The 14,740-nt window shown below is 41.8% G+C and overlaps 2 protein-coding genes across 16 annotated transcripts in view; one reads left to right on the top strand and one right to left on the bottom strand.

Moving 5' to 3' along the window:
* The window catches only part of CELF4 (CUGBP Elav-like family member 4), a 921,337-nt gene extending 918,201 nt beyond the window's left edge, over nt 1-3,136 (top strand). For all 15 annotated transcript variants that reach the window (XR_015732035.1, XR_015732034.1, XR_015732028.1 and 12 more), the window contains one exon: nt 670-3,136. Coding sequence is in view for 1 of the 15 variants with exons in the window: in XM_087885501.1 (XP_087741627.1) it covers nt 670-710 (41 nt within the window). In the remaining 14 variants the exon portion in view is untranslated. The remainder of the gene's footprint in view (nt 1-669) is intronic.
* KIAA1328 (KIAA1328 ortholog) overlaps nt 1-14,740 on the bottom strand; it is a 248,065-nt gene that overhangs the window by 2,766 nt on the left and 230,559 nt on the right. The window lies entirely within an intron of this gene.

Here is a 14,740-nt window from a genome sequence, read left to right as displayed (position 1 = left end):
GCGGCTCAGCTGGGCATGGGGGGGGCAAGGATTTTTGCTACCAGTTCTCCGAACCACCCGCCGCCATCGCTACTGGATTAGGCGATCCGGTCTGAACCGGGAGCATTTCACCCCTGACTAAGAAGCTAAACATCTAGAGATCTCATCTGAAGGGACTGGAGAAAAAGTTTACGCTACAAACTCTGAACAAATGTTAGGGTCCCAAAACAGACACAGAAGTTTAGGTAGCTTTCTTAATCTACTTCTCTTATTTGTGAAGCCAGAGACACCTTTGAGATGGGATGGCCAGATGTTCTTCACAGTTAGTAGTTAGTATCTGGGATACTCTTAGAAAATATTAATAAAATATCCTGAAGGGGAGATGTGTCTATCCAAGATAAAAAAAAAAACAAAGCGAAACACAACTAAATTTGCATATAGTTTCCATAATGGGAACAAGATTGTCTTGGAAATAGATGTTCTCCTAAATCTCTATGCGTGTTTTATTTTTCTTTATTGATTATAAGGTATGCTCTTTGGATCTTCTCTCCCCTTGTCAGTTTTCTCTATCTTTTATTCCTTTCTTTCAAACAAAACAAAACATCTGTATACATTCATATATGTATATATATATATATATATTGATTCATTTTGGTCCAGCTTGGAATGACATTTTTTCTCTCTTTTTAGGGCATCAGCTGAATGGGCCACCCTTAGAGAAATATATATAAATATAGATATATATATATAAATAAATATATATATATTAAATAAATATATATAGGAACGAGAACTGTGAGATTACACCTTTAAACATCTCAGTCAAGTGGAAAACTTCAGACTTTTAACGCTCTTTCTGGTTGTTTCGACTGGAAACTTTGCTTAGAGGAAAGTCACGTTCAGCTGGCTTTGAAGGACACATGGTGGACAACTAAAACTGTACCAACTATCCGATGAACGAATCAAGAACATTGGAGAAAAAAAAAGAAAGAAAAAGAAAGAAGAGAAGAGAAATCACGGCAGGAGCAAGATTGACTTGGATTTCTACCGTGAACTTGATCTAAACCATCATAGCTTTTCCCCGATTCGGAAATGCTAAAAGTGTGCCTGTGGCCATCACGGATGGGGTTGCTATGGTCGCCCATGGCAACCGTCACTAAGCATTCTTTATCTGTCATTCCTTAGCTACATAGGGACCAAAGGACATAACTTTTTACCGCAAACTTGTAGTTGTATGTAAATTACTCAGAAGATCTTTCCGTTTCTCTTAGCTGTTCCCGCTAAGACAGCTTTGGAGAGCAATTCTATGAAATAATGTATAAAAAAAACAAAACAAAAAAAACTAAAACTCAGCTTCGACGCTTTAAAAAAAAAAGGCAAGATAATAGTTCTTTGATACTTTGGAAGGTCTTTGGATATACATTAATTAGAGTCTATGAAACTTTCATATGGTTTTCTTTATAATAGGGATGGACCAAGGGGGTTTGAAGGGGCAGGTACAGGGGAGAATTTTGTCGGAAGACGAAGAAGAGAAAAGAAAATATGGCTCCATATTTGGGTAAGGAGAAAGAAGAAGGGGGAAAAAAGTGTACCGTAGAACGATAGCTTGTTTATATTAAAAAAGGGGGGGCCCTACCTCCCCTACCAAAACCCCTAATAGTTGTACAGAATTAAAAAAAAAAGTTTAAATACCTATATAATGGGGCAGGGGGAAGATTAGATGACATAAAAAGCAAAAAAAAAAAAAGCAAAAAAAATATATAGGCGTTAGCGTTAATGCTAAGAAAACATACAAAGATGTAGAAACTTTTTTGTAGCGTTTAGATTGATATCCGTTCCTGCTCTAATCAACTGCTGTTGGAAGCGGTTGTCTGATGGACAGGCAGGGCAGAGAAAGTGGCTTCATTTGGCAAGTTTTTGATTATAACCATCAAAAGTCGTACTAAGTCGTACCGAAATTGGTGGATTAACCACTCGAAAGTCTTGAACCAACCGATAACTCAGCAGCTGTCTAGTCCAAAGTTTAGTTGAACTTGACAGAAGGCAAATCAAAGGTTGGACATTTTCCACGAGACGCATTGCCAAAAGCCACTGATTTAACTTTTTGCTTTGATAGCTTCCATATTTGTTCTAAATCCTTCAGGACGGGGGCAAGGAGGGGCGGGGAGGGTGCGGGATTTAGCCTAGAACCTTAATCTTAAAAAAAGAAAAACCTTTAAAAAAATCATAAAAGTATGGGAAAAAATACAGACACAAAAAAAAAAATTACAAAAAAATGCAATCTCTTTGAAGAATTTCTGAAACTGTTTACAAGGAATTTTGAAAAACGGGGATGTTTAAAAAAAAGATGCTGGCTCTGTTTTTCTGTAAATAAATTTGCATATTTTGTAGGACTTTTAATTGTAATGATAGAGAAAAAAAAATCAAGGAAAAAACTATTTAAGGAAGCACGATATTTATCTTTGGTAAATGACTTTAGAGCAGTTAAAAAAAAGAAGTTGCTTTAAAATCTGAATCAGAAAAATAGAAACGATTATTTAAGAACACATATATTTTAAAGGATATCATATTTATTATAATTTATTTCCATGGGATTAAGATTTGATTTTAAGTGTGCAGTTTCTTTCCTCACTTCCCCTCCTTCACTCCTACCGTTTTATCAGATCAAACAAATAATTATTCATTATTCTTTCTGAATAATTGTTTTCCTTTGGGTTAGATTTGGGGGAAGTTTAAAAAAAAAATTATTATTTTTTCCTATTTTCATTTCCCCTCCATCTTGGATCTGATTTTGAAGTCTTTACACCAGGGGTCTCCAACCTTGGCAACTTTAAGACTTATGGACTTCAACTCCCAGAGTTCCTCGGCCAGTTTTGCCGGTTGAGGAATTCTGGGAGTTGAAGTCCACAAGTCTTAAAGTTGCCAAGGTTGGAGACCGCTGCTTTACACTGGCTAAACACCCCCAAATCTTCTCCGGTGGTTTGGCTAGGAGTTGACAGCCACAGCAAGCCGGTATCTCGGTGTATAAAATGCCATGCAATTCCATAAAAGTGCTCTGAGTCTCAATTCCCTTAAAACTCCTTGTAATCTTATGTAATTAATGAATGACGCTTACCAGCTTAGCCCTAAATAAAGCACAGTTTAAAAAAAAAACATATTTTAATTTTTGGGGTGTGTTTTTTTTTTCTCCCGCTTTCTTTCAGTCTCTTAATGTACATGCTTCAAGAATGAAGAGCATTTTCTTTCAACGGGGGTCATGAAGGTTTGCAGAACTAAAAATACCAACAGAAAAGAATTGTTGTCGCTGAGCATTAAAATGTGGGGTCCTTGATGCTCTCTGAGCTGGGTGGTTTTCCAGGAGACGTTTCATGACCCAACTAGGTAACTTCATCAGTGCTAGAAAGGGAGGGGGGTTTGGGAAAAGGGGGAGGGGAGGGGAGGGGGAGGGATTCTTGGTGGGCTCTGAGCTTGCTTTTTTCTTGCAGACATTTCATTACCCAACTAAGTAATATCAGTGCCAGAAGGGAGTGAGATCACCCCAGTCAAAGATCTACAAACTCAGACAAACAATCAGTGAGCAATATACCGATACTCTAATCAAGGAACTACCAAGGACACTCTCATCAACCCTAGAAGAGCAAGCCATTCTGTTCTGTTCTGTTCTGTTCTGTTCTGTTCTGTTCTGTTCTATTTCTATTCTATTCTATTCTATTCTATTCTATTCTATTCTATTCTATTCTATTCTATTCTATTGATTCCATTCCATGTTTTCTTTTCTGTTCTGTTCTGTTCTGTTCTGTTCTGTTCTGTTCTGTTCTATCCTATTCTATTCTATTCTATTCTATTCTATTCTATTCTATTCTATTCATTCTATTCCATTCCATTCCATTATGCTTTCTGTTCTGTTCTGTTCTGTTCTGTTCTGTTCTGTTCTGTTCTGTTCTGTTCTGTTCTGATTCCATTCCATTCCATTCCATTCCATTCCATTCCATTCCATGTTTTCTATTCTATTCTATTCTATTCTATTCTATTCTGTTCTATTCTATTCTATTCTATTCTATTCTATTCTATTCTATTCCCTATTGTATTCCATTCCATTCCATGTTTTCTATTCTATTCTATTCCATTCCATTCTCCAAAGCACCTGAAGGTAGGTCAAGAAGCAATGGATGGAAATTAATCCAGAGGAGAAGCAACCTAGAACTAAGGAGAAATTTCCTAACAGAGAACAATTAATCAGTTGAACGACCTGACTCCTGAACTTCTGGGTGCTCCAACACTGGAGGTTTTTAAGAAGAGATTGGATGACCATTTGTCTGAAGTGGTGTAGGGTTTCCTGCTTGAGCAGGGGGTTGGACTAGAAGACCTCCAAGGTCCCTTCCTTTCAACTCAGTTTCCCTGTTCTGTTCCGTTCAGGAGGGATTTTTGCCCCCATTCTGCTATGAGGGGTTAAGATAATCTCCAACCTGCCATACTGTCCAATACTTGTAAAATGGGCTGAATTATCTTCATCCTGCAAAGTTGAGGTGCAATGAAACACTTGACAATGTATTACAAAACGGTGGTGAAACAAGCTTGAAAACATTAACACAACCAGCTAGAACAGCAAATACGCACAACCCCTATATTTGCCCACATCAATCTCCCTGAGAGAGGACAGCCATGTTTATCACACCTTGAAGGTGTTCATGCGAGTTGTAGTTCGGCAACATCCAGAGGCTCACGGAATATCTAGTCCTACTCCATCCTGCTCCAGCTGCCCCTGTTAAGGAATTCGCAGAGTAACCCTTGAGCAGCAAGGGTGTGCACATGAAAGCGATTGAGAGTAGTTACGAATAAACACAGCCAACACAGAGATACACTGAGTTGTGTTTACTTTCAGGGAATAGTAAGGCACAGTCCAATAAACAGTCCAGGTCATACACATATAAAGCAGGAGATAGCAAAACGACAGTCCAGGGATAATCCAATAACAAAGTCTTCTTACCAGTCGTCGTAGTCATTCACAATAAACAGTTCTTCTGGATTTGCAAACAGTAGCATACAGAGATATCAGAGAGCAAGAACAGCAAAGAGAAACAAACCATGTTTCTAGCGCCCTCTTAAGGAGATTGGCTACAGAGCTAACCAATCAGGACACAGTATGATGCAATACAGCAGTCTTAAAGCTATATTGAGGGTTTATATATTGCCAATCCAACATGTTAGATAATAGTCATTTCCTAACAGCCCCCACCATGGGTAAGATGGCGTCTTCTAGATGAGCTTGACTTCAATGTGCACAATCCCTTGCCTTCTTTATATACTATATTTATTATTTTGATTTATGAGTCTGGACGGTGAACAACAATCCAATTCATCAGCAACAAGGGTATCAATCATCTTGGGAGAGATGCTGTTCCATAGGGGAGCAGCTCCCAAGTCTTTTTTAGTAGCCCACAACAGATGCCAGCGCTTAAGGAGATAAAGAGCTTATTGAAAGAAGCCAAGTATCTAGATAGCACTATTCATAAGCAAAGCAAATACCGCGGGCAGAAGCCCATTCGAGACAGGAAATTTTGAAATTTTGCAGCAAAGTCCAAACAAAAGCAGAATGGTAGGATTAGAAGCCGCCCCTCACCCAAGATCCAACACAGGATGAAAGGCATTAAGACACAATAGGAATTGCCCAACAGAGCAGTCCAAACTTCAAACCTGGGAGCGCAGATCAACAACAAGCCAAAGATTGACCAGATTAGCTCAGACAAACACCTAGGGTTTGCATTTCCTCTTTTGCCTATAGAGCCAGCTACGACCCCTACATAACCCCTATATGACCCCATAGGAATCTGACAACAGCCAATAGAATACATGTTCTCGCACAGGAACAGGAAGCTCAAGTGCAAAGTCCAAGAGAAGGTATATAAAAACCCCTCACTCTCAACTCCATTTTGTCAACTGCCCAGAATCACATGTGGTTCTGTTTATACATTTGGGTTCTAGATTTAGGCAAGAAAAACAAAATGCGCCGGTGCAGTATATGTGGTACCTTGTTCAAGAGTGGTGACTGTGAGAGGGATCTTGGAGTCCTAGTGGACAATCACTTAAATAGGAGCCAGCCGTGTGCAGCAGCTGCCAAAAAAGCCAACACAGTTCTGGGCTGCATAAACAGAGGGATAGAATCAAGATCATGTGAAGTGTTAATACCACTTTATCATGCCTTGGTAAGGTCACACTTGCAATATTGCATTCAGTTTTGGTTGCCACGATGTAAAAAAGATGTTGAGACTCTGGAAAGAGTGCAGAGAAGAGCAACGAAGAGAATTAAGGGACTGGAGGCTAAAACATATGAAGAACGGTTGCAGGAACTGGGTGTGTCTAGTTTAATGAAAAGAAGGACCAGGGGAGACATGATAGCAGTGTTCCAATATCTCAGGGGCTGCCACAAAGAAGAGGGAGTCCAGCTATTCTCCAAAGCCCCTGAGGGCAGGAGGAGAAGCAATGGGTGGAAACTTATCAAGGAGAGAAGCAACTTAGAACTAAGGAAGAATTTCCTGACAGTAAGAACAATTAACCAGTGGAACAACTTGCCTCCAGAAGTTGTGAATGCTCCAACACTGGAAGTTTTTAAGAAGAGGTTGGATAACCATTTGTCTGAAGTGGTGTAGGGTTTCCTGCCTAAGCAGGGGGTTGGACTAGAAGACCTCCAAGGTCCCTTCCAACTCTGTTATTCTACGATATCATCATTAAACCATCTTTCCAATCAGCCACCACGTTTCCAGTGTCTTACTCCCAGCTTGGAACTGAACCAGATGGATTTGCCTTCTGAAAGGAGGAAGCAGGTATGTCTAGTCTAACAAAGAGAAGGACTAGGGCTGGTACGATAACAGTCTTCCAGTAATTGAGCAGCTATCCAAGGGAAGAGAAGGTCGACCTGTTCTCCAAAGCACCTGAAGGCAGGACAGGAAGTAACGGATGGAAGATCATCAAAGAGAGATCCAATTTAGATGTCCCATCTAAATTGAGGTCCACCTCGAATTAAGGAGGCATTTCCTGACAGTGAGAACAATTACCGTATTTTTCAGAGTATATACAAAAGAGTCAGTGGTGGGATTCAAATAATTTAACAACCAGTTCTCTACCCTAACGACCAGCTGGGTAGGCGTGGCTCGGTAGTCATGTGACTATATAGGTGTGGCTAACTCAACATCACTGACGTCACTGGGTGCTTCACCTTAGCTGTTACAATGTAACAAGGGTTAACCAGAGAGGCAGTTTCTGTAAGCGAGGCAAGAAAAATTAGGCTAGAAACACCACCAGAATGTTTCCTTCCTGCCTTCCTTACGGGATTAGTCCTGTCAAGTGGAAAAAAAATAAAATAAAATTTCTTCCAACAACCGGTTCTCCGAACTGCTTAGAAAGTTAACAACCGGTTCTCCCAATTAGGTGCAAACTGGATGAATCCCACCACTGAAAAGAGTCCCTTGGGAGTTGGGTGGCATAGAAATGTGAATAAATAAATAAATAAATAAATAAATAAATAAATAAATAAATAAATAAATAAATAAACAAGCAAGCAAGCAAGCAAGCAAGCAAGCAAGCAAGCAAGCCGCACCTACCTTTTTGGGTGAGGAAAACAAGAAAAAAAAATCTGCCTCTGCCTCCCACCAATTTTGCCTCGTTGCAGCAAACAGCAAATAGCCTGCTTTACTTTCATTTTCGTTTTCAGCATAGCTTGATTAGCACAAGAAAAAAAAAAATCTGCTCCCAGCAATTTACCTCCTTGCAGCAAGCAGCAGAGGCCCCCGCAAAACAGCTGAGAGTCGGGAGGCCGATCCAAGGGACAAACAACTTGTGCTAATTAGGCTGCGCTGAAGCTGAAATGGGCTGTTTCTTCTTGCTGCAAGGAGGTAAATTGCTGGGAGGCAGAGGCCAAAGGGTGGGGGCCAGTGGGTGGGCGGGGCTACATTGGGTGTATAAAACGCATCTAAATTTTAATCCCCCTTTTGGGGGGGGGAAAAGGTGCATCTTATACTCCGAAAAATATGGTACTCAGCTAGCTTGTCTCCAGAAGTTGTGGGTGCTCCATCACTGGAGGTTTTCAAGAAGAGATTGGACAATGTATAAGAAAGATATAAGGTCTCCAGCTCGAGCAGGGGGTTGGATTAGAAGGCCTCCAAGGTCCCTTCTTCTATGTTCCAGGTATTGCCAAGTACTAAAATTCCTCTTAACTCTATTTGAACATGCTCGTATCTCCAACAAGCGAGGGATTTTCTGCAAGCCTCTTGGATAGGAATGTTGCTATTTAAGTCAGAGATGGATGGGAGCTGGTTGCTCTCCAAAACAGCCAGGGCTGACAGCAAAATGTGGGGAATTTATTGCTGGGGTTGGGCACGGAGCCTGAATGTTGGCGGTTTGCCTTCTCTAATTGCCTTCAACAAACTCAGTTCAGCTCAGTTCAGCAAGCTAACCTCCTCCATAAAGAAGACATCCGGGTCACCAGAAGCAAGGTTTTTTTTTTTCCAATTCTGCACAAAGATTTTTTTTAAAAAAGTAGATATATATAGCAATCAAGAGAAGGATGTTGGGGGCGGGAGGTAGGGTCAAATCACCATATTACAAAAAATGATGTTAAGACTTTGGGGAGAAAATGCAGAGAAAGAATAAGATGATTAAAGGCCTGGAGGCTAAAAGATATGAAGAACGGTTGAAGGATTTGGGTACCACTAGTCTAGAGAAGAGGAGGACGGGGTGGGGTGGGGGGGCATGATAGAAATATTCCAGTATTTGAGGGGCTGCCAAAAGGGGAGGTGGTCAACACTGACAGCATATACACCAATACAAATTTCTTGTGTGTCCAATCACACTTGGCCAATAAAAAAATTCTATTCTATTCTATTCTATTCTATTCTATTCTATTCTATTCTATTCTATTCTATTCTATTCTATTCTATTCTCCATAGCACCTGAGGGTAGGATGAGAAGCAATGGGTGGAAACTAATCAAGGAGAGAAGCAACCTGGAATTAAGGAAAAACTTAGTCACAGCAAGAACAATTAACCAGTGGAACAGCTTGCCACCAGAAGTTGTGAATGCTCCAACACTGGAGGATTTTTAAGAAAAGACTGGGCAGTCACTTGTCTGAAATGATGATAGCATGTGTTCCAGAGGTGGGTTTCAGCAGGTTCTGACCAGTTCTGGAGAACTAGTAGTGGAAATTTTGAGTAGTTCGAAGAACCGGTAAATGCCACCTCTGACTGCCCACGCCCTCATCTATTCTCTGCCTCCCGAGTCCCAGCTGATTGGGAGGAAATGGGGATTTTGCAGTAACCTTCCCCTGCCACGCCCATCAAGCCACGCCCACAGAACCAGTAATAAAAAAATTTGAATCCCACCACTGATGTGTTCCAATATTTGAGGGGCTGCCCCAGAGAGGAGGAGGGGGTCAAGCTATTCTCCAAAGCACCTGAAGGCCAGACAAGGAACAATGGATGGAAACTGAACAAGGAGAGATTCAACCTGGAAATGAGGAGGAACTTTCTGATAGGGAGAACAATCAACCCATGGAAGAGAAGTTGTCTACGGAGGTTGTAGGAGCTTCATCACTGGAGGCTTTCAAGAAAAGACTGGACTGCCATCTGTCAAAAATGGTGTAGGGTCTCCTGCTTGGGCTAGATGACCTACAAGGTCCCTTCCAACTATGCTGTACTGTTATTTAACCCTGTTAAATCTTGGATTTGCTGAACATTTTCTCTGGATTCCTAGGGTGGGAAAGAGAAGGGAAGGGAAGGGAAGGAAAGAAAAGGAGAAGAAGAATGAAAGGGAAAGGAAAGGAAGAGTCAGTAGATAAGAGAGGGGAAAAGTGGGATGAAGGGGAGGGGAGGGGAGGGGAGGGGAGGGGAGGAGAGGAGAGGAGAGGAGAGGAAAGGAAAGGAAAGGAAAGGAAAGGAAAGGAAAGGAAAGGAAAGGAAAGGAAAGGAAAGGAAAGGAAAGGAAAGGAAAGGAAAGATAGTGGAATAGTGGGAATGGGATAGTGGGATAAGAAAGAAAGAAAAAAGAAAGGAGGGAGGGAGGGAGGAAGGAATGAAGGAAAGGGGGATGAAAGGGAAGGAGAAAGAGAGAGATAGAGGGATAGTGGGATAGAGAGATAGAAGAAAGAAAGAAAGAAAGAAAGAAAGAAAGAAAGAAAGAAAGAAAGAAAGAAAGAAAGAAAGAAAGAAAGAAAGAAAAAGGAGGGAGGGAGGGGAGGAAAAGGAAGTAGAAATAGAGAGATAGAGGGATAGTGGGATAGAGATATAGAAGAAAGAAAGAAAGAAAAAGAAAGAAAGAAAGGAGGGAGGGAGGGAGGGGAGGAAAGGGAAGGAGAGATAGAGAGATAGTGAGATAGTGGGATAGAGAGATGAAAGAAAGAAAGAAAAAGAAAGAAAGAAAAAGAAAAAGAAAGAAAGAAAGAAAGAAAGAAAGGAGGGAGGGAGGGGAGGAAAGGGAAGGAGAGATAGAGAGAGTGAGATAGTGGGATACAGAGATAGATTGAAAAAAGAAAGAAAGAAAAAGAAAGAAAGAAAAAGAAAAAGAAAGAAAGAAAGAAAGAGAGAGAGAGAGAGAGAGGGAGGGAGAAAGAAAGAGGGGAGGATGGAGAAAGGGAGAGGAGAGAAAGAGAAAGGTCCAATTCCCCAATTTGAAACTCTAATTCCATGGCTCTGTCCAGTGTCCCTTATTTCCACCTCCTCCTCCTCCTCCTGCAATCTTCAGGAGACCCTTTCAGGTGTGGGTGGTCGTTTATCATCCATCCTCTTCTCATTTGAATATGCCGTAAACTTGATTGATGTTGACTCTTAATCTCTTTTTCTCCTAAAAAGAACACCTGGAGCCTCTTCCCACTGCCAAGGCCCTGGCAACTGCGAGTGGGATGTGGATGGTTCTCCATAATCAATTCTTCTAAAGTTTGCCCGTTATCGCCAGCAGACACCAGCTGGGAATGGGGCAAGATTTTGTCCTCCGCTCCATGGTTCCCATAATTCATGAAGAGTCTTCCCAAGGTAAATAAACAGATTAAACAGATGGAGAGAGCTGGAAGGGACCTTGTAGGTCATCTAGTCCAACCCCGCTCCGCCCAAACAGGAGACCCTACACCATTTCTGACAAATGGCAGTCCAATCTCTTCTTTACAGCTTCCAGTGATGAAGCTCCCACAACTTCCGAAGGCAACTTCTGTTCCATTGAATATAGAATAACAGAGTTGGAAGGGACCTGGTAGGTCATCTAGTCTAACCCCCACCCAAGCAGGAGACCCTACTACACCACTTCTGACAGATGGCAGCCCAGCCTCTTCTTGAAAGCCTCCAGGGATGAAGCTCCCACAACTTCTGAAGGCAACTTCTGTTCCATGGGTTGATGGTTCTCCCTGCCAGAAAATTTCTCCTTATTTCTAGGTTGAATCTCTCCTTGATCAGGTTCCATCCATTATTCCTTGTCTGGCCTTTGGGTGTCTTGGAGAATAGGTGGAGCCCCGGATCTCCTTTGCTGGTTTGGAGGTTCTTGCTTCCAAACGCTCCTCCTCATCCTCGCCTAGACTTCTGCCAACATACCTGGTTGGTTCCAGAGCGATCCAGCTGCCACATTGACTCCCCTTCCTTCCTTCTGTTCTTCATCTTTGTCAAACCTTCCTTGCTGAAACAACTTGCTGGAGATAAATGGCACCCGAGGGAGCTTCCCTTGGAACCGTCTTACGGGTTGCCTTCCACCAGCATCCAGCATCTTTCTCCAAACCAGAAGAATTCCTTGCTGTAATGACATGAATGCCTCCATCATTCCAGCCCCATCAGCAGCCCTGGGGTTCTGCCCTCGACTCAGGCCAAGAAGGGTGACTCCCCAAGACTGGGATTCATCTCTCCGAGTAAGAACTGGCTGCTTTAGATTTCAAAACGTCCTGATGGTGATCTGGGATCCTTGTGGAAGGAGATTCTCAGTCCGGTTCTAACTGATGATTTCTAGACTCATTGCCAAAAGAAAAACAGGGAGCCAAGGAAGGGAAGGGTGGAGGCAGGGAGGGAGGGAGGAAGGGAGGAAGGGAGGAAGGAAAGAAGGAAGGAAGAAAGGAAGGGAGGGGAGGAATGAGGGGAGGAAGGAAGGAAAAGGAGGGGAGGGGAGGAAGGAAGGAGAGGGAAAAAGGAATGAAGGAAGGGAAGGAAAGAAAAGAAAAGGAGGAAGGGAGGGAGAGAGAGAGAGAGAGAGAGAGGAGGGAGGGAGGGGAAGGGAGGAAGTGGGTGGGAGAGAGGGAGGGAGGAAAGAAGGAAGGAAGGAAAAGGAAAAAGAAAGGAGCGGAGGAATGAGGTGAGGAAGGAAGGAGAGGGAAGAAGAAACAAAGGAAGGAAAGGAAGGAAAAGGAGAGAGGGAGGGAGGGAGAGAGGGGGAGGGAGGGAGGGGAAGGAAGGGAGGGAGGGAGGGGGAGGAACAGAGGGAAGGAGAAAAGGGGAGGGAGGGAGGAGAAGGAAGGAGGGAGGGAGAGAGGGGAAGGGAGGGAGGGAGGGAGGAAGAGAGGAAGGAAGGAAAAGGAGGGGAGGGGAGGAAGGAAGGAAGGAGAGGGAAGAAGGAACGAAGGGAGGGAAGGAGGGAGGAAGGGAGGGAGAGAGTGGGGAAGGAAGGGAGTGAGAAGGAAGGGAGGGGAGGAACAGAGGGACAGAAAGAAGGGGAGGGAGGAAGGGAGGGGGAGAGGGGAGGAGGGGAGGGGAAGGAAGGGAGGGAGGGGGAGGAACAGAGGGACGGAGAGAAGGGGAGGAAGGGAAGGGAAGGAAGAAACTTTTTTGTTTGTTTCAGGATTGATTGATTCGTTGATTGGTTGGTTAATTGATTGATTATTATTGTTACAAATAATTCAAGGTGGTGAACAGGTCCAATACATCTCCCTCCTCCTATTTACACCACCCCACCCCCTGAGCTGCCCCAAAGTCATCCAGTTGGCTTTCACTGCTAAGGCAGGACCAGAACTCAGAGCCTCCTGGTGATTGGCCCAAAAATGCCCAGGTGACTTTCGTGACTAAGGCAAGACTTGAACACATCTCCCGCTTTCTAGTCTGGTGCCTCAACTACTTGACCAAACTGGCTCCCTCAATGCAAGGCACAGCCAACCTCACCTTATACTGAAGACGAAAGCAAGAACAAACTTATTAGCAGTTGCGTGTGAGACCCCCAGAAATTCAGGATTGTAAACTAAACTGGAAAGTTGCAAAAATAAATAAATAAAATAAAACCCCTAGAAGAAGACCATTGTCCATTTCCATACTGTTGTCAAGAAAACGACATACAGAATAGAGAACAACAGAGTTGGAAGGGACCTTGGAGGTCTTCTAGTCCAACCCCTGCTCAAGAAGGAGAACCTACCTAGAATAAGAGAATGAGACAATGAGAGAACAGGAGAATGACAGAGTTGGGATTGTTCTCACTGTCATGAAATTTCTCCTTCGGATTATCTGGATTCATAATCCAGATTACAACCGCGGCTAGACTAGCCTTTGCGAAATACTGGAAAAATAAATCTATACCCTCAGAAGAAATATTAATAAACAAAATCCTAGAGTGCGCAGAAATGGCAAAATTGACGAGTGAGTTAAATAATGAGGAGAAATCTAAATATTATGAAGTATGGGGAAACTGGTATAATTGGTTGAAGAACAAGATAAAAACATGATTTTAGGATATTTTCATTTTTTTCATTTCATTTTATTAGATTTCTATACTGCCCAGGATATGACCTGTTTTGTATTCGAATTCGAGTTATATTGCATAGAATATTGTATAGCTAAGGATGAAGTTTATTTAACGTATGATTCACCAAATTGTATAAACACTGTACCTCTGAAGGAGATAGAGATTGTATATTTTCTTTTTATTATGGAAAAATTCAATAAAGTATATTAAAAAAAAGAAAAGAAAAGAAATTTCTCCTTCGTTCAGGGTGGACATGTCACCGTCAAATTAAATGAGACTTTAGCATGTAGGTGGCCAGCTAAATGTACATCCCCTGGTTTAGCAGGCTGAAATTCTCACCCGCTATTGGCTGCTGATTGAAGCTGGAAGATTCAAAAATCTTCCAGAAGGTTCTGGGCTGTTCGAGACACTAAAACTCAATAAAATAATATCTTGCTTTTTGTCCAGCTAGGAGAAGCTTTCTCCCAAACTGTCGAGTGGAGGAAATAAATCAATGTACTGTAAACCTTTATCTCGATTAAGATCTACTTTAACAAATGAGCCTCTGAACTAGTTAACAATAAATGTTTTTATTAATATAACAATAAATATCCTGTCAGATATATATATATATATGCAAAAAATTAAAATCTTGGGTGTTTTCCAACGTCATGTTAAATAAGTTAATCAAAATGTTTAAAATTTTGGTTAAAATCCTAGCTTAAAATCTTCTAAAAATCCTTACAGAGCACTCTGCAAAATCATTTAAAACCTTAGCTAAAATCCTACCAGAACCTTAAAAGTTTTTAAAATAAAAACTTTTAAGGTTCTGGTAGGATTTTAGCTAAGGTTTTAAAGGTTTTAAAGGACCTTGCAGAGTGCTCTGTAAGGATTTTTAGAAGATTTTAAGCTAGGATTTTAATCAGAATTTTAAACATTTTAATTAACTTATTTAACATGACGCGGGAAAACACCCGAGATTTTAATTTTTTGCATATACACACCCGCGAAAACTTAAGAAGACAGATATATATATGTGTGTGTGTGTGTGTGTTTGTGTGTGTACAGTTAATATCTCGGGTTTCTTCCCGTGTAA

The sequence above is a fragment of the Pantherophis guttatus genome, chromosome 2, assembly GCF_059756535.1.
Source record: "Pantherophis guttatus breed Tessera chromosome 2, ASM5975653v1, whole genome shotgun sequence".
In the NCBI taxonomy this organism is placed as follows: domain Eukaryota; kingdom Metazoa; phylum Chordata; class Lepidosauria; order Squamata; family Colubridae; genus Pantherophis; species Pantherophis guttatus.
Note: the sequence above shows the minus strand (reverse complement) of the source record. Positions and strands in the feature narration are given on the sequence as shown.